Source organism: Delphinapterus leucas, chromosome 1 (genome assembly GCF_059928025.1).
Source record: "Delphinapterus leucas isolate spDelLeu-1000000601 "Yukka" chromosome 1, BTC_Dleu_Yukka2, whole genome shotgun sequence".
In the NCBI taxonomy this organism is placed as follows: domain Eukaryota; kingdom Metazoa; phylum Chordata; class Mammalia; order Artiodactyla; family Monodontidae; genus Delphinapterus; species Delphinapterus leucas.
The window spans coordinates 179159561-179174808 of NC_143129.1; the positions used below are offsets into that span (position 1 = coordinate 179159561).

The 15248-nt window shown below is 54.0% G+C and overlaps 1 protein-coding gene across 8 annotated transcripts in view; it reads right to left on the minus strand.

Annotated features, from left to right (window-relative positions):
• The window catches only part of LOC111187131 (kazrin), a 138600-nt gene that overhangs the window by 33769 nt on the left and 89583 nt on the right, over positions 1-15248 (minus strand). For all 8 annotated transcript variants that reach the window (XR_016388954.1, XM_089900854.1, XM_089900852.1 and 5 more), the window contains 2 exons: positions 11667-11803; positions 5160-5330 (listed from right to left, as the gene is read on the minus strand). Coding sequence is in view for 7 of the 8 variants with exons in the window: in XM_089900854.1 (XP_089756980.1) it covers positions 5160-5330; positions 11667-11803 (308 nt within the window). In the remaining variant the exon portion in view is untranslated. The remainder of the gene's footprint in view (positions 1-5159; positions 5331-11666; positions 11804-15248) is intronic.

The following is a 15248-nucleotide window of genomic DNA, read 5'->3' on the forward strand; positions in this document are numbered from 1 at the left end:
GCTGCATTGAATCATCTTCGTGTGATAGTCTGCACAGCATTTCTCTACTAATCTCTTCCATTAGACGCAACTCAATGCTGGGAGTTCCCTCTGCGCCTCCACCCCCTGCTGAGAACCCTGAGCCCACAGTTTTGAGCTCCTGGGAACTGGAGAATTGGCCCAAACACTCTCATGTGACAAAAGTCAGACAGAACTGGGTTCAAACTCCACTTCTACTATTTGACTTGCTGTGTGATCTGGAGCAAGTTACTCCACCACTCTGAGCCTCAAGGTCCTCACAGTAAGATGGGGAACTGAGAGGGATTACTTTTATAGGTAAGTTGTGGGATGAGGTGGCCCGGCACAGCGCCTCGGAGCCTAGGCTGTGGCATCCAGTGGCCTGGATTTGATCCCAGCTCTGCCACTTCCTAGCTGGGAGATCCTAAGAGAGGCCCCTCACCTCTCTGTGCCTTCATGTCCTAGTCTGTCTGATGGGGATAACATGGGTTCCATGGAGAGTGCTTAGCCGATGGTTAAAAAAAAAAGCTCAATGAACGTTGGTGACTGCTATTATGAAACAGCTTCCATTTCACAAGTAGGAGTCAGACGTGGAATAATTCACATGAAAGCCCAGGATACTGTCTGGTCTATTGTCCTGTTCAAAAAGTAGCAGGCTGTTAGGATTACTTATGCCTCCCTGAGATCAGACAATCTGGGAAGTGGAAAGGGAGAGCGGCACGGGGGCCCTGCCCTCCCCCACCCTCAGGTTCCTAGCTGCCTGGAGGCCAGGGTGTACTTCCAGTCAGAGAACAGGCCTGTCCCCTGAGGGATGCTGTGAGTGTGGCTAAAGGGAACCCTTTACTGGCTTTCCAAGGAATTTGAGCTTGGCTAGGGAACGTCTCTCCCGCCAAAGGCAGGGAGGATCACGGGGCAGGAACCTTCCAAGCAAACACGAGAAGGGTCGTGCTCCCGTGGACTCCAGCTGCAGAGACGCTGCATCTGCACCAAAGGAGCATGACGCCAGCTACAAGTTGACTCCACCATCCTCTTCCTGGGCTTACTGGCCGCGACCCTGTCCCAAATCTCAGGCTGCAGGAGTCGCAGGTCCAGCATGGAGGTGCCAGCATGAGCTGATGACGCAATACTGGCTCCATACCATCTCCGACAACCGCAGGCCCGGGGGTGGAGGGAGGCTCTTGGGGGACAACGTCGGGCTCGGGTGGGCCCTGACCTCAGACCCAGTGTTCAGAGCTGGCTGTGGGCCAGGGCTGGTCTGCTGGGCCAGGATGGCAGTGGTCCGGGGCCGGGAGGTGTGCTTGTGTGGCCAGCTGGTTTCCTCAGAGAGAGGGCAGGAGTGGTGCCAACCCAGAGCATGGCCGTTAAAAAACAAACCGCGATCACCCTTGACCCCTGCCGCTCGACCCTGCCTCTCGCTGGTCCCTCACCACGCCCTACTCTTGCCTGGGCCTGTGGCGGCTGTCACTTTTACAGACGAGGAAACTGAGGCCCAGGCAGCTCAAGGACACAAAATGACTGGCTAGTGGACGGGACGTGGGAATCCACGACTCCTGGTCCTGGCGCGGCCTGAGGACAGGCTGGTCTCCAACATCAGTAACAACAGCTAACGTCCACTGAGTGTGGGTGGTGAGCCTGCCCCGATTTCCCGTCACCTCACCTCACAATCACCCCAGGAGGAAGGTCTTATACGTATGAACACAGGCTCAGAAAGGTTAAGTCACTTGTCAAAGATCACACAGCCAGGAAACGCAGGCCCCCAACTGGGGCTGTGTTAGAACTGCACGTCCAGGGCAGAGACAGACACTGAGACGAGGGAATCCCACACTTTACAGAGGAGTGGTTCGCAACCGGCGTGAATTCTCTCCCCCTCCAGGGAACACTGGGAAATGTCTGGAGACTTCATTCCCCACAGCTGGGAGGCACTACAGGCATCTCGTGGGTGGAGGCCGGGGATACTGCTGCACACCGCACAGTGCACAGGACGCTCCCACAACAGACTTCTCCGGCCCCCAAGTGTCAACAGTGTTGAGGGTGAGAAGCCCTGTGTACAGTGTACATAGTAACGTAAGAACTGTCTCCCATTTTGGAGAACGTTGATAGAAAACTAGGTGACCAGGAACCAGGCTCCTGGGGGAGGGAGTGGACAGGACTAGCACTTGGGGGCAGCCTGTGATCTCGGGGCTGGCAGCCCTGTCTCCCGCCTGCTCAGTGACTGGAGAGGCCACTGGGGAAGGCCTGAGGGATGAGCGATGGCTGGTAAGAGGACGCGCCTCCTTCAGGCCAGCATCTGGGTGTCCTTTCGGAGGCCTCCCATCACGGAGCACGGGGACTGCCCACCTCCCAGCTCTGCCTCTCAACTCTCTGGGCAGCTCTGGGTGAGCCTCCTGCACACCGAGCCTGTTTCCAAATCTGTAAAATGGGCACGACAAGAATACGTAGCTCACTGGAGTGACCGCTAATGGATATGGGTTCTTATTAGGGTGATGAGATTGTTCTGGAATTAGATAGTGGTGACGGTCGCACAACTTTGTGAATGTGCTAAAAAATCACTAAATTTACGTCATAAAAGGACGAATTTTATAATATGTGAATTATATCTCAATAAAACGCATATTGAAAATTTTTTACTTAAAAAAACAAACAAACCACAGGGTGGTCTCCACAGAGCCAGTGTGGCTACAGAAGTGAAACTGCTCCCTGTGTGGTAATGCCTAGTTCGGCCAGAAGTTGTTATCAGGTAATGTCCCCTCCCCAAGGGTTGGAGCCCATCAGCAAGCACCAAGAGAGATGTTTGCTTCTTGGGAAGCCAATGTCCTTTGACTTTTACTCGAGTGAAGTGGCCCTTTTCAGCTGCATAGGGTGTGTGGAGACCCAGTGGAGGCTGGGTTGGGGAGGGGTAATGCCTGAATTGGGGCAGGGCCTGCTCACCCCTCACCAGGAAGCTGCGCCATGGCTTCCGTGTTGTGGGCAGGTCACTTAAGAAATTACCTATCACCAGAGCCACAGCCAGAACTCCTAGATCAGGAGTAAGCAAGTGACCCCAGATGGACCACTTGAATACCCTGTACTTGATCAGACTTTTGAAAACTGAAGTGAAATTCAGAGGGCAAAGGGTTTGGGTTCATCTCCCCCAGCAGGGGCCACTGAGTGGACCATTCCAGATGGAATCCTGGCTTCCCCACTCCCTGCGGCTGCCTTGGCTTCGGCCCATTTCCAAGCCTGGCCCTCCACCTTCCCACTGCACCTGTGAGCTCCTGACTTCCTTCCAGTGCACCCTGTGTGCTCAGATAGCCCGAGCTGCTTTCTGTTGCTTGCAACCCGAGGACCTCAGGCACACACGCAGGGAAGGTACCTTCCCTCTAGTCTCGTCCTGGCCAGCAGTGCAGTGAGGGGAGCTGGACAACACTGCCCGGAGCCGGCAGCCCTGGAAGCCTCCAGGCTGTGAAATTCTGCAGATGGCGGGCAACAGAGGGGACCTCCAGGCAAGTGGACACACACCAACACCGGGGCTCTCACAGGCTGTGCCTGTGCTGACATTACAGCAAACCCACCACCCTGAGCTGCAAACATTCACCTAACTATTCACACTTAGCAGAGAGGCCTGAGGCCTGCCAGAGGGAGGGGGCAAGAACCTGAGTTTCGCTGGCCAGAACTAAAGCAGGTCGAGTCATCCGGGCATGGTGAGAGTGGAAGCAGAGGTGAGCTGGCTCCCAATCCTGAAAGACCCCAGAATTCCCCAGGATGCTTGAGGTTAGTGGTCCATGGCAAGGAAGAGCCATCTGTCCATCACAGGACGCTGGGAAGACTTGGGAGAATAAAGGTCTCACCTCACCCTGCACTCCCTTCCGAGACTGTCAACTTGAAAGGTTTCTGTCTGGGCTGCACGTGGCAGCAGGGCCGCCAGCACCACCGACCCCACTGGTGGGAAGACCCCAGAGAGGAGACCCAGCAGCTGGAGCTTCCTCCAGCCTGGGCAGCTCTCACCACTAGGGGTCAGCATTGGACAAGGAGACCCAGGAGGCAGAGGGTGGGATTGGTCCCAGGAGGGGCCCACAGATCCTGACTTGCCCTGGGTGACCCCTGCTCCTGAAGCAAGTGACCATAGAAAACCTCCCTCTTGTCATGTCATCACTCACCATGTACAGGCCGGGCTAAGTGCTTCTCTTGCATTATTTCATTGAAATCCTCACAAGAGCCCTATGGGATATATGCATTTACCCTTATTGACACTTGATGGAACTGAGGCCCAGACAGGGGAAGGGTCCTGCCCAAGGTCACACAGCTAGACAGCGATGGGGGCTGGATTCAAACCCAGAACCCATGGTGGTAACCACACCGTCAGCCAGCATCAGTGCTGCAGAGAATGCTGGGCTCTCACTAAGAAACATGCGACTCCCCCACCCTGGGAGCTCCCTACACACTGTCCTCCCAGCCACCACCACAGTGAGCCATGGTGGTTTCAAAGGCCCTTTAAGCCACGAGCTCTCTAAAGTTGATCAAACATCTCTTGGGGAAGGCAGAGTGGGATAAAGACCCTCACCCCCACCCCAGGACCAGATAAAGGTCACTGAAGCTCAGAGAAGTTCAGTGAGCAGACCAAGGTCACACAGGAGAAGGTAGAACAGAGCTCCAGGGCTCTGGACCTCAGTTCTGCTGACAAGCCAGGCCCGGAAACACCACCTAGACTCTCTGTCCCCACATGCAGGCTGCCCATCTCTGAGGAAAACACAGTGGAATTATTTTGAGGGATTTTTTTTGGATTAGAAAAAAACATTTTTTTTCCTTGAGGACCCAAGTAATAATAAGACTGATGAAAATACGGGGAAAAAAAGGAAATAAAAGCCACTTGTGATCTTACTACCCAGAGATAACCGATATTAATTTTTCGGTATTTTTCCTCCCAAAGGCTAGTGGATGGTTTCCCAGCATCCCCCACACGCTCGGCCCCAGGCAGGTGGATGAAAGGCGGTGTGGTTGCCACGAACAAGCAGAGGGGGCATCCCAGACCCCGCCCCGGCCCCGCCCAAGCCTCGGCCCCGCCCCTGCGGACTCCACTCTGGACTCCCAGGTGAGCCCACGTGCACTCCCTGTCTCCCAGCACATGACATCACTTCCGGCAGATGCCCCACCAGGCCTGGGTGGGTGAGGGGGCGGGGTCTCACCATGGCCAGCTCCGCCTCCAACTCCTTCATGCGGTTATCCTTGAGGTCCAGCTGGGAGCGCAGTGCTGTGGCGTGGTCCGTGGCCTCCTTGGCTTGGCGCCGCAGCTCCCACTTCTCGCGCTCCAGCAGGTCCTTCTCCTTGGCCAGGGCTTTGACAGCGTCCTCGCTCTCCTGTGGGGAGAGGCCAGCGTTACAAGGAGTGCGGGGCGCGGGCGCGAGGCGCGGGGTGTGGCCTACCCTTGGCCCAGAGGGCCTTGACCCCCAGACCAGAGGAAGCGCAGGGAGGCCCCACAGCACCGCAGGTGGCCGGGCGCTCGGGCCCTGGAGGAAGAAAGCCCTGGGTTGGAGACTGGAACAGAGACAAACTGTTAGTAGATGCTCAGCCGTTTTTTTTCAATGGATAAATGAGCAAACAAATGTCCTAGGTAAGTTCTTTGAACTTATCAAGTCTTCACTTCTCCATATTTAAAATGGAGGGGGAATCAATACTCCTCATTTCAAAGAATTGTTATAAAGACTAAATGACTTCATTTGAGGGAAATAGTTAAATGGAGCCTGATAAAAGTTAGGGTCATTAGTGGGTTTGGGCCTCTGTTCTGCTGTTTGGTAACGTGTGTGTCACAGGAAAACAGGGACAGAGGAGGCACCTGCAGCCCACCTGCCTTGGCTGCCACAGGGCCCTGCCACCATCCCACAGGGTCACAGCCGACGATGGGACAGGCTGGGCCCGCAGCTAGCTGTGGTGTCTGAATGCAGTACAGTCCTCTGGCCGTCACCCCGGCCCCAGCTCCCGGCTGGTCCTCCTGCATGAGCTGTTTTCTCCGTGATGCTGAGGCGAGGGCCATGGTCTCCAGCTGTGCTGGTCCAGCAGAGCCAGCAGGCAAGGAACAGCCGGCTGGATCGGGGGACTGACCTCTGTTGGCAAGAGCCAATTTCAGGACACCAGGCATCTTTTCCCCAGAGGAAGGGTCCCTGCAGGGGGCCCTGCCCACCCACCCAGCCATGGTCTTCCCATCCACCAAATCGAGAGCCGAACTCCAGGTCTCTGTGCAGCCTGGGACCCCGTTGAGAGGCAACCATCCTGCCTTGTCTAACAGCCCTGTCGCCGAAGGCCTGAATTCCAGATGGCCAGAGACTAGGAGGCCAAGGTCTGGCCCTTTCTGCATGGCTGTCACAGAGCTGGAGCTATGGCTTAGGTTCCTGGGAAAGAGAGCGAGTCTGGGTCGAATCCTGGCTTTGCAAGAACAAGCTGCAATAACTGTCGTGCCTCAGTTTCCTCGTCTGTAACACGGGATCACAGCACCCGTCCTTGAGGGTGTTATTGTGAGGACTGGATGAGATAATCCAAGTTTAGAGCTCAGAACGGTGCCGGGGACACAGCAGGCACTCACTCATGCACTCAGGACGCTGCTCAAATGTCTCCGAGAGGCCTTCCCTGACTATCTAGCTAAGAAAGCAGCCTCAGCTGTTCCCAATCTGTTTCACATACTGGTACCAGATACTGGTCATTCAACCAATATTCGTGGATGCTACCAGCAGGCACAAACCAGAAAAATCCCTGTGCCCGAGGAGCTTACACCAAAAAGCCCTCCTGCACACTCCAGGTCATCGGCAGACACCCGGGTCACGGAACAGCAGCCTGGCAGACAGCAGCCAAGGAACGCTGCTGAGTAAAAGAAAGAGTGTTTGGCAGCAGCTGTGACTGACTCCAAAGGCCGTCCCAGGACAGCTCTCCCAGCTGGGGTGAGTGGAGGACACAGGTGTCTGTGTCACCAGCCCCAGGCTTCTCAGTGTAGACTAGAGGAGGTGGTGTGTGTGTCAGGGGGATGATTCCTTCCAGGACGTGTCTCCTAGGGGTCAGGGTGCCTGGGTGTGAAGTCTCAGCTCCATCCGCTACAAGCTGTGTGACACTGAACAAGTAATGCAGCTTCCCCAAACCTCAACCACCTCATCTATGAGAGAACGACACTATCACATCCCAGGGTGATGGTCAGAAGAGACCGGTAATGCGAGATGCAAAGCAAAAGATGGCACTATAGCAAAAGCCCGGGCAAAGCTGTACTCTCGGGTTCTGGAAGCAAGGCTCTCCGTGCAGAGGGGCACTCCACCGCTAGTTATTTCTCTTCTCCTTTCTCTTTGAAGCTGTCTTCAGGTGGGGTCAGTGCAACAGCTGACAGGTATGGCCTCCTGGGTCACATGGTGGACCAACCAGCTCTTTCCCCTGGAGCTGGGGACCACGTCCCAGCATCTACCCTCAGCACCTAGCAGCAAGCCTAGATCCTGGAAATGAAGTGTGTGGATCAGAACCACTGAGAGTTGGCTGGTGTACTAGTGGCTGCCTACCACATACCCCTGAATTAGGAAGAAGGTCCACTAGGACACTCAGGATCATTTTTGTCTCTGTGTCTCTTTGCAGTCAGTAGCTCCACTAGTTGTGAGCAGACTGAGGGTTCCAGGCGGGGGGGGGGGGGGAAGGCTGTAGGTGCTTTCAGCCTTGGTGAAAACTCTGACAGCCCCTCCCATGATCACACCTCTGGCAGCAGGACTGCAGGTCTCAGTAGCAACTGTCACGGAATGTTCTGTACACATGTCAAGTACGGTGCTGAGGTTTCAGATGCATTATTATATTTAAACAAGCACCTGTGAGGCAGGGTCTGTGATTATCTCTATTTTACAGATGAGCAAACTGAGGCCAGAGAGGTAAAATAACCTCTGCAGCCCCACAGATAGTGTGGTGGAGTCTCAATCCTTGCTGGCAGTGGCGGCAGGAAAGGAACTGAAGGAGACCTGCCTGGGGCGTTGAAACCTGACGGGGATCAAGGTGGCCGGAATTTATGAAGGAAGGACTCGGCCCAACTGTTTGGGACCTTGGATGCCAACCTGGGAGCTGAGGTCCCTCTGGCGACTTGACCTAAGTCAGTTTTCGCCTCTGTAAAAGGGGGATGATGGGGACAATCATACCTCATAGGGTTGCTATTAAAAATAGCAAATGTAAAGAGATTAGGACCAAGACAGCATACAGCAAGTGCACAATTAATGTTTGCCATTATTAATATTATCCTGTGTCAGGTGGTGACAGGTGGTCTCTAAAGGTGGCCATCATCACTGTCATTGTTAGGGTGCTCATCTAAACAGAGCCATCTTTTTCGATCCGCTTAGCCTTTTATCAGCATCACATTCCATTCATCCGTTTATTCATTCATTCATTCATGCATTCTTTCATTTATGCCACGCAGCTTGCAGGATCTTAGTTCCCTGACTAGGGATTGAACCCAGGCTACAGCAGTGAAAGTATGAAAGCGCCAAGTCTTAGCCACTGAACCACCAGGGAATTCCCGCCTGTTTGCTTTTCTGATCTGGATCTGTCCTCCTTCAAGGTGCATGTTCTCAGGGAACACTTCCCCCACCCCCGGTTCCTGGATCGTCTGGGACCCTCGGACCCCGGAGAAGGTCCTATCTGAGTTAATTTTCCGCATGGTTCTTGCTTCTTCACTGAGACTCTACCATCCTCCCAGAGGCAGGGTCCATGACTGGGGTCTGTGTGCGGTCAGCCAGGACCCGCTCCTGCCTGGCCAGAGGCTTCCTGAGAGCAGGTGGCTGTGTGCTTCTCTGGGTTTGCCAGGGGGACCAACACCAGGCAGTGGTAGATAGATGAGAGACCTACAGAAGGGCCCTGAAACCCACTGTGGAATTTCCATGATCAAATGCCTGACTCTGAATCCCCCAGAGGCAATAATAATAATAATAACAACGACAAGCATTTTTCCCCTGGCATGCTTTCTGTGTACCAGAAACTTTAGTGCTGACAAGGCTGGGCTCTGAGTAGTTGCTATCATTATCCTGGTTTTAGGGATGAGGCCACATGGCTAGCAAGTGGCAGAGGTGACAGTCTAACCCACTGTCCGGTCTTAACCACTGTACCACCCTGCCTCCCAGGCCAAGTGTGATGGTTACTTTTTTTTGACATACGCGGGCCCCTCTCCGTTGTGGCCTCTCCCGTTGCGGAGCACAGCCTCCGGACGCGCAGGCTCAGCGGCCATGGCTCACGGGCCCAGCCGCACCACGGCATGTGGGATCTTCCCGAACCGGGGCACGAACCCGCGTCCCCTGCATCGGCAGGCGGACTCTCAACCACTGCGCCACCAGGGAAGCCCGTGATGGTTACTTTTATGCGTCAACTTCACCAGACCATGGGGTGTCCAGCTTTTAGGCCAGACATCATTTCTGGGTGTGTCTGCGCGGGCTTATTTGGATGAGATTAGCGTTTGAACCAGTAGACTCAGTAGCTCACCTTCCCCAGCGGCGGGGGCTGGGGGAGTGGGCACCATCTGATCCGTTGAGAGCCCGAATGGAAAGTGGAGGAAGGGAGAAGTTGCTTTCTACCTGAGAGTTAAGCTGGGACATGGGTCTTCTGCCCTTGGATGGAACTTACAAGTCGGCTCTCCGGCTCTCTGGCCTTTGACTCAAACTGGATGACACCACTGGCTCTCTAGCTTGTAGAAGGCAGATCACAGGACTTGTCAGCCTCCACAATCATGTAGGCCAATTCCTTCTAATAAGTCTTAATATATATATATATAACTTCCCTGAAGAGCCCTAAAACACCAACGAAGCTGATGATCCGAGGACGAGCAGTGTCAAGGACACGTTCAGCCCGGTGCCCCTCGCCCCTGGGGCCAGCAAATCACCAAAAGTAGGTATGGCCGTGGGCTGGTTGTCTGGCCCCTGCCCTGTGTCCCCTCCCCTCAAACAAGGGTGACCATGTCTCCCTATTGATGGGCATGGGGCCACTCAAGGAAAGGTTCTCCCTGCCTCACCTGCTGAAGAAGGACCAGGCTCCTGGGACCTGCTACGGGCCCTCCAGCTGGAGAAGTAGAAAGGTTGGAGGTGGACCAAGAAAGAGGCAGGTGGTGCTATAGTCTGAATGTTTGTGTCCTGCCAAAATTCATATGTTGAAATCCTAACACCTAATGTGATGACATTAGAAGGTGGGGCCTCTGGGAGGTGCTTAGGTCATGAGGGTGGAGCCCTCGTGAATGGGATTGATGCCCTTATAAGAGACCCCAGAGAGCTCCCTTGTCCCTTCTGCCAAGTGAGGACATGGCAGGAAGTCTGCAACCCAGAAGAGGACCAAGAAAGCAGGCAGCCAGGGGTTCCCTTTCCTCCTCTCTGCTTCCACAGGTTGTTGACTTAATGCCACACTCTGTCTGCAAGTGACAGGCCTGGGGAGGCCAACTTCTAGGGACCCAGCTCACCTACTGTGGAAGGACAGGCAGGGGAAGCTGGGGCCCTGCTGCTCAGGGCTGGCACCCAGGGCACCAAGGGCTCCAGACCAGTCAGAGGCTGTGGGTGCCTGGCCCAGGGAGCTCCCCCGGGGCTGTTTTCATCCTGGAGAGGAAGGGATCTATATACTTGGGAGGTGAGAGGGCAGGTCACTGGTAAACACCAAAGTGGGCCATGGGGCTGAAGCTTTTAAATTTAAGTGTCATCTCTGACAGTCTAGCTCAGAGGGAACACGCGTGAATGCACTCATGCAACCAGGCCACCAACCACTGGGAGAACCACTCAAACCTCCCACGGCCGAGGAAACTTAACGAGCTTCCCACCTCCGTTTTCTCCATGGAGTACATGCAAACCTTGGTCATAGCTGTTGTCATGTGGTATGATGTACTTGAAGGGCAGTTTTCAACAGTTTTTCTGCCCCGCTCACCAGAGGTTACAACTCTCTCCCTGCAGACACAGCAGCTTACTAAGGCCTGCTTCGTTGTGGGGACTGACTCCTTTTTCTTTAAGTTTTGGGACCCTCTTCAGCATGACCACAGCACATATACCAGACAGATATTTACTGAACCAAAGTCCTTGGTCATCTGACCAGAAACTCCTACTCACCCCACAGAGCCCAACCTATATGTCACCGCCTCTGTGAAGCCTTCCAGGACTCTCTCTCAGGAGGCAGAATTTCCTACTGTCTCATTGTTCTCCCCAGCCCTTTTTTCACACTCTCATTATGGTACTATTAGTAAGACACAGAGCTGACAGTCACTGAGCACTTAGCATGCACGAGGCGCTATGCTGAATGCCCTGTAGCCATCATCTCATACGGTCCTCATCACAGCTCTGCAAGGTCTGCACCATGATCGCTGTTTTGCAGATGAGGAAACTGAGGCTCTGAGAGGTTAAGGGAGATGCCCAAAGGCACACACGTGGGGAACCGGGATCCGAACCCAGGCTAGCGGGAATCCAGAACGCACACTGTCACTGATTGCGCTTTCCTGTCCAAGCTGGTTTGCCCAGGAGACATGGAGCCGTAACTAGGGGCTGTGCCTGTTCATCTCAGTGCCCAGACCTGGGCCTGACAAGGGGCCTCCCCAAGTGAGCATAAGGGGACACGAGCAGTGCATCTGTGTTTTGAGATTCAAGGCCAGACCCTGTGCCGGGTGGGGGAGGGGCGGTAATGAGGGGGCTGGTGGGTGGGGGGAGGGGGAGGGGCGGGGGCTGCGTGCTGACCTTGCGGTGCTGCTCGTAGTTGCGGATGAAGTCGCGCAGCTGCTCCTCGCGGCTCTCCAGCGTGGCATACAGCTGCTGCATCTGGCTCACCAGGTCCGTCTTTTCACCCTTTAGGCGCTTTCGGTCGGCTTTCATGGCTGGGGGACAGAGAGCCGAGTTAGTTCCCGAGATCCTAGCTGCCTGTCACCCCGAACGCTGAGAAGGGACCCCATCTCCTTCCCTTTTATGAACAGACGAGGAAACAGGGTTCAGAAAGAGGAAGTTTCTCTCCCAGGTTCCTATGTTGCTCAGTGGCATTCCCCAGATTCAAACCTAGACCCGCCTATCCCTAGCATCCCAATTCTCATTTCTCAGTTTTACTGACCCAGCCAGGGGAGCAAGTCCTTGACTGAATGTCTGTCCCCGCCCCGAACTGCCTAGGTCTGCAGAAGGAAAGAGCTGGAGGCCTGGTGAGCTTGTGACCCCCCTGCTCCCTCATCGCTAACCATGGCCCAGGAAGCTGATGGGGTCCTTTACTTCCTGCTGAAATGAAATCCCAGGGCCCAGTCTGAGCCCAACAGAACTCAGCCCAGCCCGACAGTCCACTGTCTGCTCCATCTCCTTCACAGGGAAAAGTGTTTGATTAAACACACAGCAAGTTATGACACCAAAAGTATGAGTAACAGCAGAAAAAACAGATACACTGGACTTCATCAAAATTAAAGACTTTTGTGCTTCAAAGGACACCATCAAGAAAGTAAACAGTGCAAGGAATGGGAGGACAGATTTGTAAACCATATATCCGATAAGGGGCTTATATCTGGAGTATATAAAGAACTCTTACAATTCAATAATAAAAAGACAAATAACCCAATTAAAAAAATGGGCAGAAGATCTGAACAGACATTTCTCCAAGAAATAGCCAATAAGCACTTGAAAAGGTGGTTTACATAATTAGTCATCAGGGAAATACAAATCAACATCACAATGAAATACTACTTCATACTCACTAGAATGGCTAAAATATAAAAAGAAGACAGTAACAAGTGTTAGCGAGGATACGGAGAAACTGGAACCTTCATGCACTGTTGGTGGGAATGGAAAATGGTACAGCCTCTGTGGAAAACAGCTGACAGTTCCTCAAGTGATGAATCATAAACTTCCCCTATGATACAGCAGTTCCACTCCTAGGTGTATATCTAAGAGAACTGAAAACGTATGTCCACACAGGGACGTGTGTACGTATGTTTATAACAGCTGTAATGCTGAAAAAACCACATGTCCGTCAACTGATGAATGAATGTTTAAAAATGTAGTACATCCATGTAACGGTATATTATTTGACAATAAAAAGAAGTAATGGTTCATGCTACAATGTGATGAATCCTGAAAATATTATGCTATGTGAAAGAAGGCAGTCACAAACGGCCACGTGCCGTATAATTCCATTCAAATGAAGTGTCTAGAATAGGGAAACCTATGGAGACACAAATTAGACTAGTGGTTGCCTTGGGCCGGGGGCCGGAGATATGGAGGTGTGGCCAAAGGGCATGATGAAAATACGCTAATATTGATGTACATCTCTGAATATAATAAAAACTATTGAATCACGTACTGTAAATGGGTGAGTTGTATGCTATGTGAATTGTATCTCAATAAAGCTGTCACACAGACAAACAGACACAGACACACAGACATGGTGCCCCGTGTTCCACACAGCCTCCTGGCAGCAGTGTGGCTTTTGCTCCCTCCGGACTCTCCTCACGGCACTGGCTCTGTACAGAAGGGAGTGGAGACGGGCAAGCCTGGGCTTGTGCAGGGCGGGCCCCACTGCCTTCCCCAGGGTCCCCAGCACTCCATCCCCTCCCCCCTCTGTGGAGAGAACACTGAGGACGGAACTGTGGAGGCGGCGGGGAGGGGGCAAAGCAACTCCTTGGCTCTGGAAGCTTCCAGCCTGAGAAGGCACAGAGTGGTTAAGTAATTTGCCCAGAGTCACACAGTCACATCTGACTCCAAGGCCCAAACACTTGACCCTACATTATGCCGCCTCTGCAGAGAAGCCCCCAAACCCCAGAGGATCCCAGCCCCACGGCTAGCTGAGGGCAGTGATAGGGGGCAGGCAACGGCGGTGCCACCCCATCTTGTCCCGGACAGTGAACCTGCAAACTCAGCCTCTGATATGAAAAAGTACGGCATAAGGACCGAGGACCCTGGGCTCTGGCTCGGTGCCTGACATAAGCTGCATCTTCACCCCCTACCTCCACCCAGGACCGCCCTGTAGAACAGGGTAGAGGCAGGTGAGCTGGGGCAGTGTCATCACGTGCAAGGAGCCCTGGGGAGACCCCTGCAGTGGGGACCGCAGGTCTTGGGGCGCCCTTTAAATTCCAGCTTTGCGCTTCCTGGCTGCTGCAGCTGGACTTGTCCCCTTCATGGCCAGCTTGGCTGAGCAGCACCTTAGGTCACCGTGGCCGGAATTCCAGGCCTGACTGTGGGCTGGACCCTGCCAGGCTGCGGACCGAGAAAACACGAAAGCTGAATTTCGCGGAATGATGCCAGGTGAAGATCATTTAAAAACGAAGACAAGGTGCCTCTGGAACCATGGCGTGAACCAAAAAGCTTCTGTGCCGTCTGCCCAGCTTTTCAGAAGCACAAATGTCCACAACCCACCCAGGAAACTCATGTGGAGGACCTGCGAGCACCTGGGGACGCCCCACAGGCCTGAGGTGGGAAAGCGGGCGTGTGTCCCCATCGAGGCTGAACATCCCCAAGTATCCCCAACAGATGTGGGGGTCCCCTGAAGAGGGGAACAGGTATTGTAACTCTTTAGGGAAACAAGGCACCTAGCCTGACAGACTCCCCAAGAAATAATTTAAACTACAGACACACAGCTATGAAAATTACACAGTGGAATGCGTCCTTCCTTTGTCATAAGCATGCTTATATTTCTCCTTCAAAACCCTGTTTGACGATCTCCAAACATCCTTAATGCAAGATGAGGTGATGGTCCACGAGCATGATGGTCTCTCTCTGTGACCAGCCTCCTCCTGCCTCGGCCCCAAGCTCCCCAGCGCTCTGTTCTCCTTCCTGGCCACCCAGCTTCACCCAGGTGTGTCCCACGCCAGCAGCTAGGCCGCCGGAACCACTGCCATGGTGACAGGTGATGTCATGCCCAGTAGACCCTGCAGGAGACCAGCCTGGCTCCTGGGAATGTGGGGACTCTGGGGGTGAGAGGGAGGGTGTGCAAGGAGGGACTGATTTTTCTAACTCAAGGAGGCTGGATGTTTGCATGAGCTGGAGGGTGGAACCAGGGCCCCAACCATGACCCCAAGACGATGGCGCTTCTCTGGGGCCATCACTCTTCCCAAGCTTCTGAGGTCTGCCTTTCCACAGCAGACGCCCTCCTCTTTCCCTGGCTTGGGATGCCATAGCCCCTAACCCAGATGCGAGGCAGGGTGGAGCAGTGTCAGCCCCAGTTTAACTTCTGCAAATGCGACTCTTGGCAGGTGGGACCAGAGAGAGAAAAAAGGTCCCTTGACTCCAGCCTTGGGCAAAGCAGACCCCCTCCTCCAGTGCCCAGGTGACGGGAGGCCACAGCTGACAGGC